General features: G+C 45.4%; 1 protein-coding gene across 1 annotated transcript in view; it reads right to left on the bottom strand.

The window, feature by feature from the left end:
- The window catches only part of KIAA1467 (KIAA1467 ortholog), a gene marked incomplete at its 5' end in the record, with an annotated part of 13,387 nt that extends 9,484 nt beyond the window's left edge, over positions 1-3,903 (bottom strand). The window contains 3 exons of the mRNA XM_009868899.1: positions 973-1,161; positions 2,474-2,572; positions 3,511-3,903. Coding sequence (XP_009867201.1) covers positions 973-1,161; positions 2,474-2,572; positions 3,511-3,903 — 681 coding nt within the window. The remainder of the gene's footprint in view (positions 1-972; positions 1,162-2,473; positions 2,573-3,510) is intronic.
- Positions 3,904-9,267: the final 5,364 nt, after the last annotated feature.

Below are 9,267 nucleotides of genomic sequence, written 5' to 3'. Positions count from 1 at the left end.
GTTCAGCAGTCCAGCATGGACCCAGCTGGAAACTCAGTAAAAACTGCTTTGCAAATTGCCAAATAAACACCCAGGAAATGTAAAATGAAATTCAATGCTTTTGCTTTTCCATAATTCTTTTGCCAACAGTTCTGCTTTTTCAATCAAAGTTTTAAAATGGTTTTCTGCTGCTGTGTCGTATAGGATTTTCCCCTGTGTGACAAAGGAAATCGAATGCCAAACCTGCAAACATTTGCACACATTATTAACAGTACTACTGCTGTTAAGGAGTAAAGGAGACAGCCTATGGACCTGACCATGTAAACACTATGCAAGTAAACTGGTCCCTAAAAGCATTTGAAAAGTAACTCCCACTGCTCATTGACTGGATCTTACACCCAGGTTTCCTGTATGTCTCTATTCTCTGTTCTGATTCCAAAACCATCCTCATACCTACCCATGAATATTTCTTACAGTGAATTAATGTAGTAGAACAAACAGCAATCAGGGAATGGAGGTGCACATGATCAAGTGATTAAAACCCCAGTATTTAAGCATATCTAATCAATTCTTCTATGGACCTAACTTCTCTGGAAGGTTTCCTGGCTGTAGCACATGTCCTTATATAACTTCTCCAAGAAGGGCGTTCAGCTTTTCAGTGCTGTTAGGTAGGTGGTGAGTTGTACTAACAGCTCATTGTTGATGAGAACAGACCTTATACATCCTTTATGCTATGGGGATGACACAGCATCAGATTAGCACTTTGAAATGTTCTGAGATGGTAGGATGAAAATGCTGCCACAGAGCAGCAATGGTTTACATCCTCTTATCCTGTGTAACCAGAAACTGATCAGTTTCAATTCCTTCCTATGTGTCACTAAAGAACAGCCACCATGAAGTGCCAGCACTGAATCATTCATTCATGCTTATTAGTCCTTTAAAGAACACAAAAATGCAGCAGCATCTTTCTAATATGCTGGTAGCTGAATTTACCTGTGGAGGCACTGAGAAGGCTGAGGAATTTTGATGTTCCTGTAACAAGGCAGACGGGCTGTGCAGGGGGCCCCACTGACAGCCCTTTGCACTGCAGACTCCGAGTCTCCTCTGGAAGCTGGATGGACCACAAGGTGCTGCCATTCATACCAGAAAGGGCCACCGCAGTTACAGAGGGTCTAGAGACACCTGGAAGAGGAAGGAAAGAGAGTGAAAACCTTTGGCATCAGAGACTATGTCCATGCTGCTTTTGGTCTTTGCATTTGAGTTCCAGCTCTAGCTCCTACAGTTAAGTGGCTCAAACCAGCAACATCCAGACCACCTGAAAGTAAAGGTCAAATCCCACTCCATAATTGAATCCCTCTGCCTGAACAGCCTAGAAGTGATGTCCAGACAAGTTAGGCTATCAGTCAACTGTACTGACAATCATGGAGGTTGAAACTGAGCTCAGAGTAAGAAATGTGGTTAGCTGGGCACAGAGAAACCAAGATGCTGGGGACAATCCCCTCAGTTGTGCTGACTTCCTGGTGTGAAATATACAGCAGGCAGCTGGGAACCTCCAGGACTTCAGTAGACCAGTGCAAGAGGATGCCACCAGACTTGGCAGCCCTTGTATAACAGTGGCCAGTATCAGCAGGCTGCTCCTGTGTTACCCGAGGGGTGTGAGGCTTAATAGAGAAATGAAAAGCAGCCAGAAAGAGGAAGCAAGATGATACCTGTTAAACAGACAGGCACAGTAGCTTCCTCACCATCACCCAGTCTATTATTTGTGAATTAACAATTATTTGGAGCCTGGCAAGTATATGGACTGACCTGGAGAAAAAGGCAGCAAAGTGAGAGCGTTTCCTGCAACACCGACCTACAGCTGCTCTAAAAAGATCCACAATGCTCTCTGTTGGCAAGCAACTGGATAGTTAAAAAGAACCAGAGTGCTCCAACAGTCAGCTCTGCCATTACTGTTCCTGTCGCCAAATATCCTTGGTAATGACCAGGATACTGGACCACAGATGAGGAGAGTTGAGACTCTACCGCTGAATTTCATTTGTGACCTTTGTCAAGCTGCTTCCCTCTGTGCTTCCACCTCTGTGCCTGTAAAACGGAAGTAGTTAGACTGAGCTCTTCTGTGAACAGCTCTGACTTAACAAGGGGGTAAAAAATCCCACTTTATTTTCAATTACTATTTATAGACCAGTGCTTTCTGATCACTTCATCTCTGCCCCAAAACCAACTGTGCATACATACAGGACAAAGAGATGGACTTGCCCTGAGGTAAGATAAGGGGAAACAGATGACATTGACCCAACAGGTATAGAGGCACAGGCTTGCATGAAAATCACAAGCAGCATGACCAAGCACAGGCACAATACACCAGACATTCTAAGGAACTCTGAAAAAGCAATGCAGTGGATTTGCAGTGGGAGGAACTCTTCCTATGTGTTAAGACAAACATACAAAGTTCCACATTGACACATACAGAAAGAGGAATGGAAAGGATGCTTACCCATGACGCTAGCATTCATCAAGGCAGTGAAGACAATGAGGATGTCAGGGAGCCCATCGCCGTTCACATCACACAGCTCCAGTGGGGATAACACACCGCCTGAAGAGTCACAGAGAATCACTGCTGTCAAACAGATCACTCAGACCATTTTCCACACTGGGAGAGTTGGCCCAGAAAAGAGACTCGTGGACAGCCAAGTGTCACAGAATCTAAGGAACCACCAGTGCCAGGCAGCTCATACTGTGGCAATATCTTTCATTGCATGGAAAGGCAGAGATGTAGCACTTGGGTCAGAGAAAGGAAGGGGGAAAATGGAGGAGGTAACAGAAGAGTTCTGCTTCCCCGTTCACTTTCTGAGGTGATGTGAGAGCCACAGATCTTATGAAAGGCTTAGATTTGGGAGCCAGGGGTAAAAAGCAAGGAGGGAGAGACATACCGAGACCTGGTAGAAAGTATTTCACAAACCACTGTTACTTTATTGCAGAAGTCAGAATGGGAGATACTTTAGAAATGTTACCAGTGGCCTATATAGGATGACAAAAGATCTACAATATTGATTTATGGATTCAAGCAGGACAAGAAGACAAAAGAAATAAGGTTAGTTAAGCCAGTTAGAAGACACAGAGACTTCTATCCCTCTCCTCCCAAACACGCCCACACACTTCAGCGTGGAGGTGCTGGTGAAACCCAGGATGCAGAGAGGGAGGCGCTGTTTTAAAGTGGGCTGGCCCATCTATGGCTGGAACAGAGGGCACCATCCGGACTAAACAGCAGGATGGGACAAGAGTCAAAATGTTTTTTGCTGTTGACAGAAACAAGATTTTGTGGCACTGTTATCTGCTGATGCCAGATTTCACAGGCTTCAGTCTGAAGAGCGAGTAGGACACAGCCGCCTGTCTGTTACCTCGGAGCATCTGCAGTGGTGAGGAAGGGCCTCTGCTCCGATCTGGCTCTCCCAGATAGGTCTCTCCCGTCGATGCCCAGCCTGGGAGCTGCCACCTCCCCCACGCCAGATGCTGTTCCTGGGGCTTTCTCACCTGCTCCCTGACCTAGGTTGCGGTTCCAGGTGTTATGCAAGTCTCTAGGGGGACAGGGAATTAGAAATGCGCACACCAACACGAGAATCATCGAGATCACCACAGTGAGCAAAAAGATCGCTGTGCGCAGGTATGGCATGAGGGAGGGAGCAGCCTTCTGCTCCAAACTCCCAGTCGTCTCTGCAGGATAACCCTCGGGTGCGCTCTCTGCCGTGTGCTGCTTTGTCATCCCAACCTCCACATCAGAGTCAGGGTCCTGCACCTCCTCAGGGGGGCTCTTCCCATTCTTGACCCCCCCATTCTTCTGGATGTTGAGCACCAGGTCATCTTCACTTTCATCACTGTCTGCCTGAGTGAGGGGATCGTATTCCCCAAGGTCTGGGCTCTTCTTTCCTGAGGAAAGATGAAGAGAGACAATAAGGCATAAGTTTCTCGCTTTTGCAGGATCTCAGTGAAGAAAAGGCTGCAGTGGAGAGTGATACGGAAGGGATAACAGCACAGTCTGCATTTTGCATGGATGTAGGTGAGAGGTGTGAGAGAAAAGACAGGGTCAGTCCATATTTCACAGCAGCATCTGCAGGAAAAAAGAAGCCGACAGTTTACTTCCCCAAGTTAAAGGTGCAGAAGAGAAGGCTGAGAGGAGATCTTATCAATGTCTACAAATATCTAAAGTGTGGGTGCAGGGAGGATGGAGTCGGACTCATTTCAGTAGTGCCCAATGATAGGACAAGGGGTGCAGGTGGTTTCTTGGCAGCACTGGTAAAAATGGGTACAACTCCATGAATATCAAGCCAGAGTAATTTTGCTCTTTGGAGCCAGTAATACACTAGTGTCCGAAGGGATCAGGCTGCCCCTCTAAGATACCACCTTCTCCGCATGTGTCAGCACCTTGACAGGAAGTCTCGCTCAGTTTCTGCTCACACCATAGCCAACATCTTGTGCTTGGCCTCATCAAGATAGATGACTTAGTACTGACGCCTTCAGGTGGTGGTATGAGAAGGTAGCTTAGCTTTAGGTGTCTCTCCCGCAGATACCTGGCACATGGATGACTTTGCCCTCAAGTCCTAGGAACACCACAGGGAGTGTGATGAGGGCAGGGGCAGAGCCCGGCTGTACATACTGGCATAAGGCCAGGGCCATCTGTTGATGGGGGCAGGCAGGATCACGTAGGCTCGCTGCCCTGAGCTACGAGTGGCGGATCACGTCTCAGGGAGCCGCCCTGTGCCGCCAGGCTGGGCATGACGCCATGGCCACTGCTCCGATGACTGCAGGGTCTCAGCTTATTTTTCTCCTATTCCAAGGTGGGACTTTGCTATCCCAGATATCTGCCTCATTTCCCTTTGCCTAAAGCTGACCCGAGACAGTAGCTAACTTGTGCCCAAAAATGCTTGAAGTGATACACATGAAGCATAAATAACAGGCAAAAATATGCAAGCTGTAACCACTCTCATACACTAAGATGACGGAAAGGCTTTGCAGAGCAGAAATTTAAGGGCTTCCACAATTATTCTTTCTGAATAAGGTAATATGCCTTACTTCTGTTTTTCATGTTAAAGGCAGACTCAGTTAGAGACGTGCTGTAATATCTAGCAAGTGTAACACACCTATTCTGCATCATCGAGAATCTATTTTGCAGCACGTGTATCTCATTTCTTTCCCATTTCTTGCCCCACAAAAGGACCATCACTTCCCTTTCCTGTACCACTTATAAATAGTATTCAGTGTCGATTTTAGGATTTAAGAAAACCTGTCAATCCCACTAAAGGCCAAATGCTCCACATTGAGTAAAGAAGCCACCCACACTGAACAGAGGGAAGAAAAGATATCCAACGAAATCATGTCTCTAAATCAGACCCTTCATTTTGGAACTAGGTGCCTCTACAAAAGACTCACATAAAAAAACACCTGGTGCTCAGATACACTCCAAAAAGCTGTTCCTTGTGGAGGTAGAGCAGGCAGCTAAAAGATACCACATTCCTATGGGACAGGTTGGTGAATCCTTGTGAAACACTGCCTTGTTTTGCACAGATCTGCCCTAAACATACGTTTAAAGTGTGGAGTTTTCAGGAAGTCTTGGTAGCCTTGGCTCCATGCTGTGAGCAGCACAGAAGGCAACCGACCTCAGTGGCCCAGAGCTCTCTGCTCAGAGATTGCAGTAACAGCACAGCATGCATTTCCCACATGTCCATACAGCAGGTTATGCTGACAAGTTGCTTAAAGAGTACACAGTGAAAACAAGAAATTTCAGAGAGGACTCGCTGGCAGGGCATTTGCAGCTTCTCACTAGAGACCCAGATGTGCCAGTTCAAGTCAGGTCAGAGTGGCAGGAAACACAAATGCTGCTGGCCCAACAGTAAATGGTACTTAGCCTAGGAAGTCAAAGTTGAACAGTTACGTTAACCAGACTGCTCCCAGTTTTAGAAGCTGGTGTGCTATAAGCAAAACCAGTCAACAGCATACTTGCACTTCAGATATACTGTGATCTTAATACCAGGCAGTCAACCCAGAAGACTGAAATTTGCTGATCAACCTTGGGGCAACAAAAAGCATTTACAGGAATGAGGTTTATCTGGAACAGTTTTCCTCCGAATCTCTAGGAGACAGAAAGGACCATGAAACTACGGCTCACCCACTGACAGAGACCAAGATGCTGGCAGCATCAACGGTGGTGTCAACCACAGTGCGTAAGAGAACCCCTTCCAAGCTGAGAACTCCTGATCAGAGGCTAGAAAACAGCTACTGCACATTAATGACTTACACCTTTAGGTGATCTACACAGGAAAGGACCTACTGAGTTATAGAAGAGCTATAAAGCAGTGAGCTGCTCAGTCTTACTTCATGTCTAAGTCTGACCAGGAACCAGAAACTGGCATTCCTTTGTCCCTATCTTTTCTCAAAAGGTTAGCTGGCACTCTCACAAGGCTCTGCCACTCAGTGAGGTCAGGCATAAAATGCCTTGCTGATTTTTTCTTTTAAAGTCAGAAGTAGGGAAGATACTGCCCTTTAACAACGGCTGTTGGAGGACTGACCTGACTCATGGGAAACCCAATTGTGTATCTAATCGTGGATGATTCAAATGCTCATCTCCCACTGTACGGAAAGATCAGTAAGAATCAATCTGTAGCGGTTCTGGGAACGTGTCTGGAAGTCTGGCAAGGACATGTTCAGCCGAGTCTCCCAAGAATGTTCTGTGTGCAAGAATACATACTCATGATTCACCTGGCTGGAGAGAGAGCAGGAGGGACATGACTCTTTATCTGAGTTTTAGGTCACTTGCTGTAGGAAGGAGTGATACTACACCTGGCTTTCACTAATCACTCTCAAATGATCTTTCCACAGAAATGCAGAAATAAAGATAAACAGCAGTAAAGAATGTGTGAAAACAAGGGCACTCTCACACCGTTTAGAGAATTATTATTTATTGAGAAATGCTCCAGAAGTCAAATTCTCTCCTTTCTAGTTAGCAACAAGGCTCAGGCTTGGGGAAGAGAAAGCTAAAACTCCTTCACTAGCAAGCAATCAGCTGTCAGAAAATCCAATACTCCTATGCAGTTTTCAGCTTTCCATCTTGGATGTAGAAATGCTAAGACCCGAGTCGGCCTCTTGGTCAAACTCTCATCCTCTCTCCTGAAAAAAACATTGCATAAATTACATTAAAAATTAGTCCCTGCACTAAAGAAAACAGACTCCAGATCTACCCTGAGTAGTTCCGTGGTGTTGTGTATGTAACAGATCCGTATAACTCGCATCTTGTTATCAGTCTTTTGCACAGTATCTCTACGTGTATATAAACCTTGCACATATTTTATAGGGATGGAGTTCACATGAACAAAGTCAGTTTCCCTGCTATTGTGTTCTCTCCTACAGCTATAGTAAAAAAAACTGCTTCTGTTCTGACCTGCTCTAAATTATATTCCATTTTTTCCACAGCACCAGTGATAAAATAGAGCTTTCCAGTCAGTGGCCTGTGGTTACAATCAATTTGAAGAACTGTTGCTCATGGTCTGTGGCTAAGTTACTGGTTATGTCACCCTGGATTTTTATTTTGTAGCCACTGGTAGAAAAAGCAAGTACTGAAGAGGGAGGTTTTCAAAGGCAGAATACAGACAAAATGCCCCAAACTTATCAACTTTCAAGGGCAGTTGGACTCTAAACTGCATTTTACAAGTTTGAAAATCGCCTGTGCATTTACCTAACAGTACTTTTTGCAGAGGCAGCTCTTGCAACTATTGCAGAAGAATGTCACCTACCAAAGAAGAAAAGGTGAATCATGTGATCATGATTTGGAAAGGAGGCACCTGTGAGGTGATCTGTGTTGGAATCAGGCCCTACTAATAATGAAATACTTATTTCTAGTGGCTTCAGATATATTAATTGTAATATTTTTTCCTGATTTTGACTTACTGGAAAGGCTTTTCTTTGCACTCACTTTAGAGTGAAAAGAGCAAATGCCAGACTTTAGACAAGTACAGTTTTCAGTCTGTTATTTCAGTAATGACATAACTGGTTCCAGTATCCTTTATATTCGCTTCATGTTCTGTTTATTTTTCTTCTGTTTCCCAGCTGGCAGTTGGCAGACACCAGTCACTGGGTACTGCAGACATATCTCCAAGCCCATAGGGAGATAAGTTGTCACATATTGATGTAATTAATTTAATGAGAAGCAGCAGTAAAAAACAGCTATAGCAATAAGCTTTCTGCTTTCTCACTGCTGTTGAAAACTGCCTTTTCAAGAGTTAACCACACACACAAGGTATGACATACACAATTTAACCTCAGCACTGCTGCAAGAACTGTTTTCTTAACTGCAGTTGTAAGACCTGTCCTCTTTTCCAAATCAGTGCCTTCCAACAGAGGATATCAAAAAGATCACGCTGGTTCCAAAGGTCCCATACAAGATCTGTACTTGTTATTGTACAGTTCTTCAGTGGTCACACCCCAATACACACACTTATACCCTCCAGCTTGCTCTTTTCCTAAATAATCTTCACGTAGAATGCATTCCTTCCCACATAGACAAACATATGCACAACCAGGAAGAAACTGATTTGCAAAGAAAACTTCTTTGAGTGAGATCTAACAAGTACTTCATAAACTAAAAAATTACAACTGTTGATATGAGTTACTAAAAGATAGCAGAGAGGGCCCTCAACACATTACTGTGATCTTCATGGACCAATGGAAAGCACAACTCACCCACTGGGTGCAGCTTCACAGACTGGGGCATTGCAGGACCACAGTGGTGTGTGTTGCCAGGAAGAAACTCGGCCCTTGCACAGCACAGCTGGGCTCAGTCTCTGTCCCATGGCTGTCCCAAAGGCAAGGCACGGTCAGGAAGGACCACGAGGCACCTTCCCATTGGGTTAACACAGCCAGCTGCATTGGCACCATTTCCAGTCCATCCAACAGCAACTAGCTTGTTCTTGAGATCTGGTTTCACAACGCATTTTCAATAACTTGCAACCTGCCTGCTGAAAAGAATGGTTGTTGGACGGCTGCTCATTGCCTTATCTTTGAAAGATCTGGTTCCCTGACACAATAGTCCCTTATGCTTGAATTTCCTTTCATCTCGATGCAGATCTCTGGCTGGAAGGTATGCAGAGGCAGCAGGTAGCCTTTACAAACATTCACCGGGACAACTGCAGTGGCACTTGCCGAACTCCTGGCCCGGCTCTTGGGGGTAAAACCCGGCAGGAGCGGATGGGAGAGGGACTAACGCTTTCTCGCGGGGGCTGCGGCTCTCTTGGGGCCTGTGCC

This window comes from Apaloderma vittatum, unplaced genomic scaffold (assembly GCF_000703405.1).
Source record: "Apaloderma vittatum isolate BGI_N311 unplaced genomic scaffold, ASM70340v1 scaffold3140, whole genome shotgun sequence".
In the NCBI taxonomy this organism is placed as follows: Eukaryota; Metazoa; Chordata; class Aves; order Trogoniformes; family Trogonidae; genus Apaloderma; species Apaloderma vittatum.
This window is presented reverse-complemented; position numbering and strand designations above follow the sequence as displayed.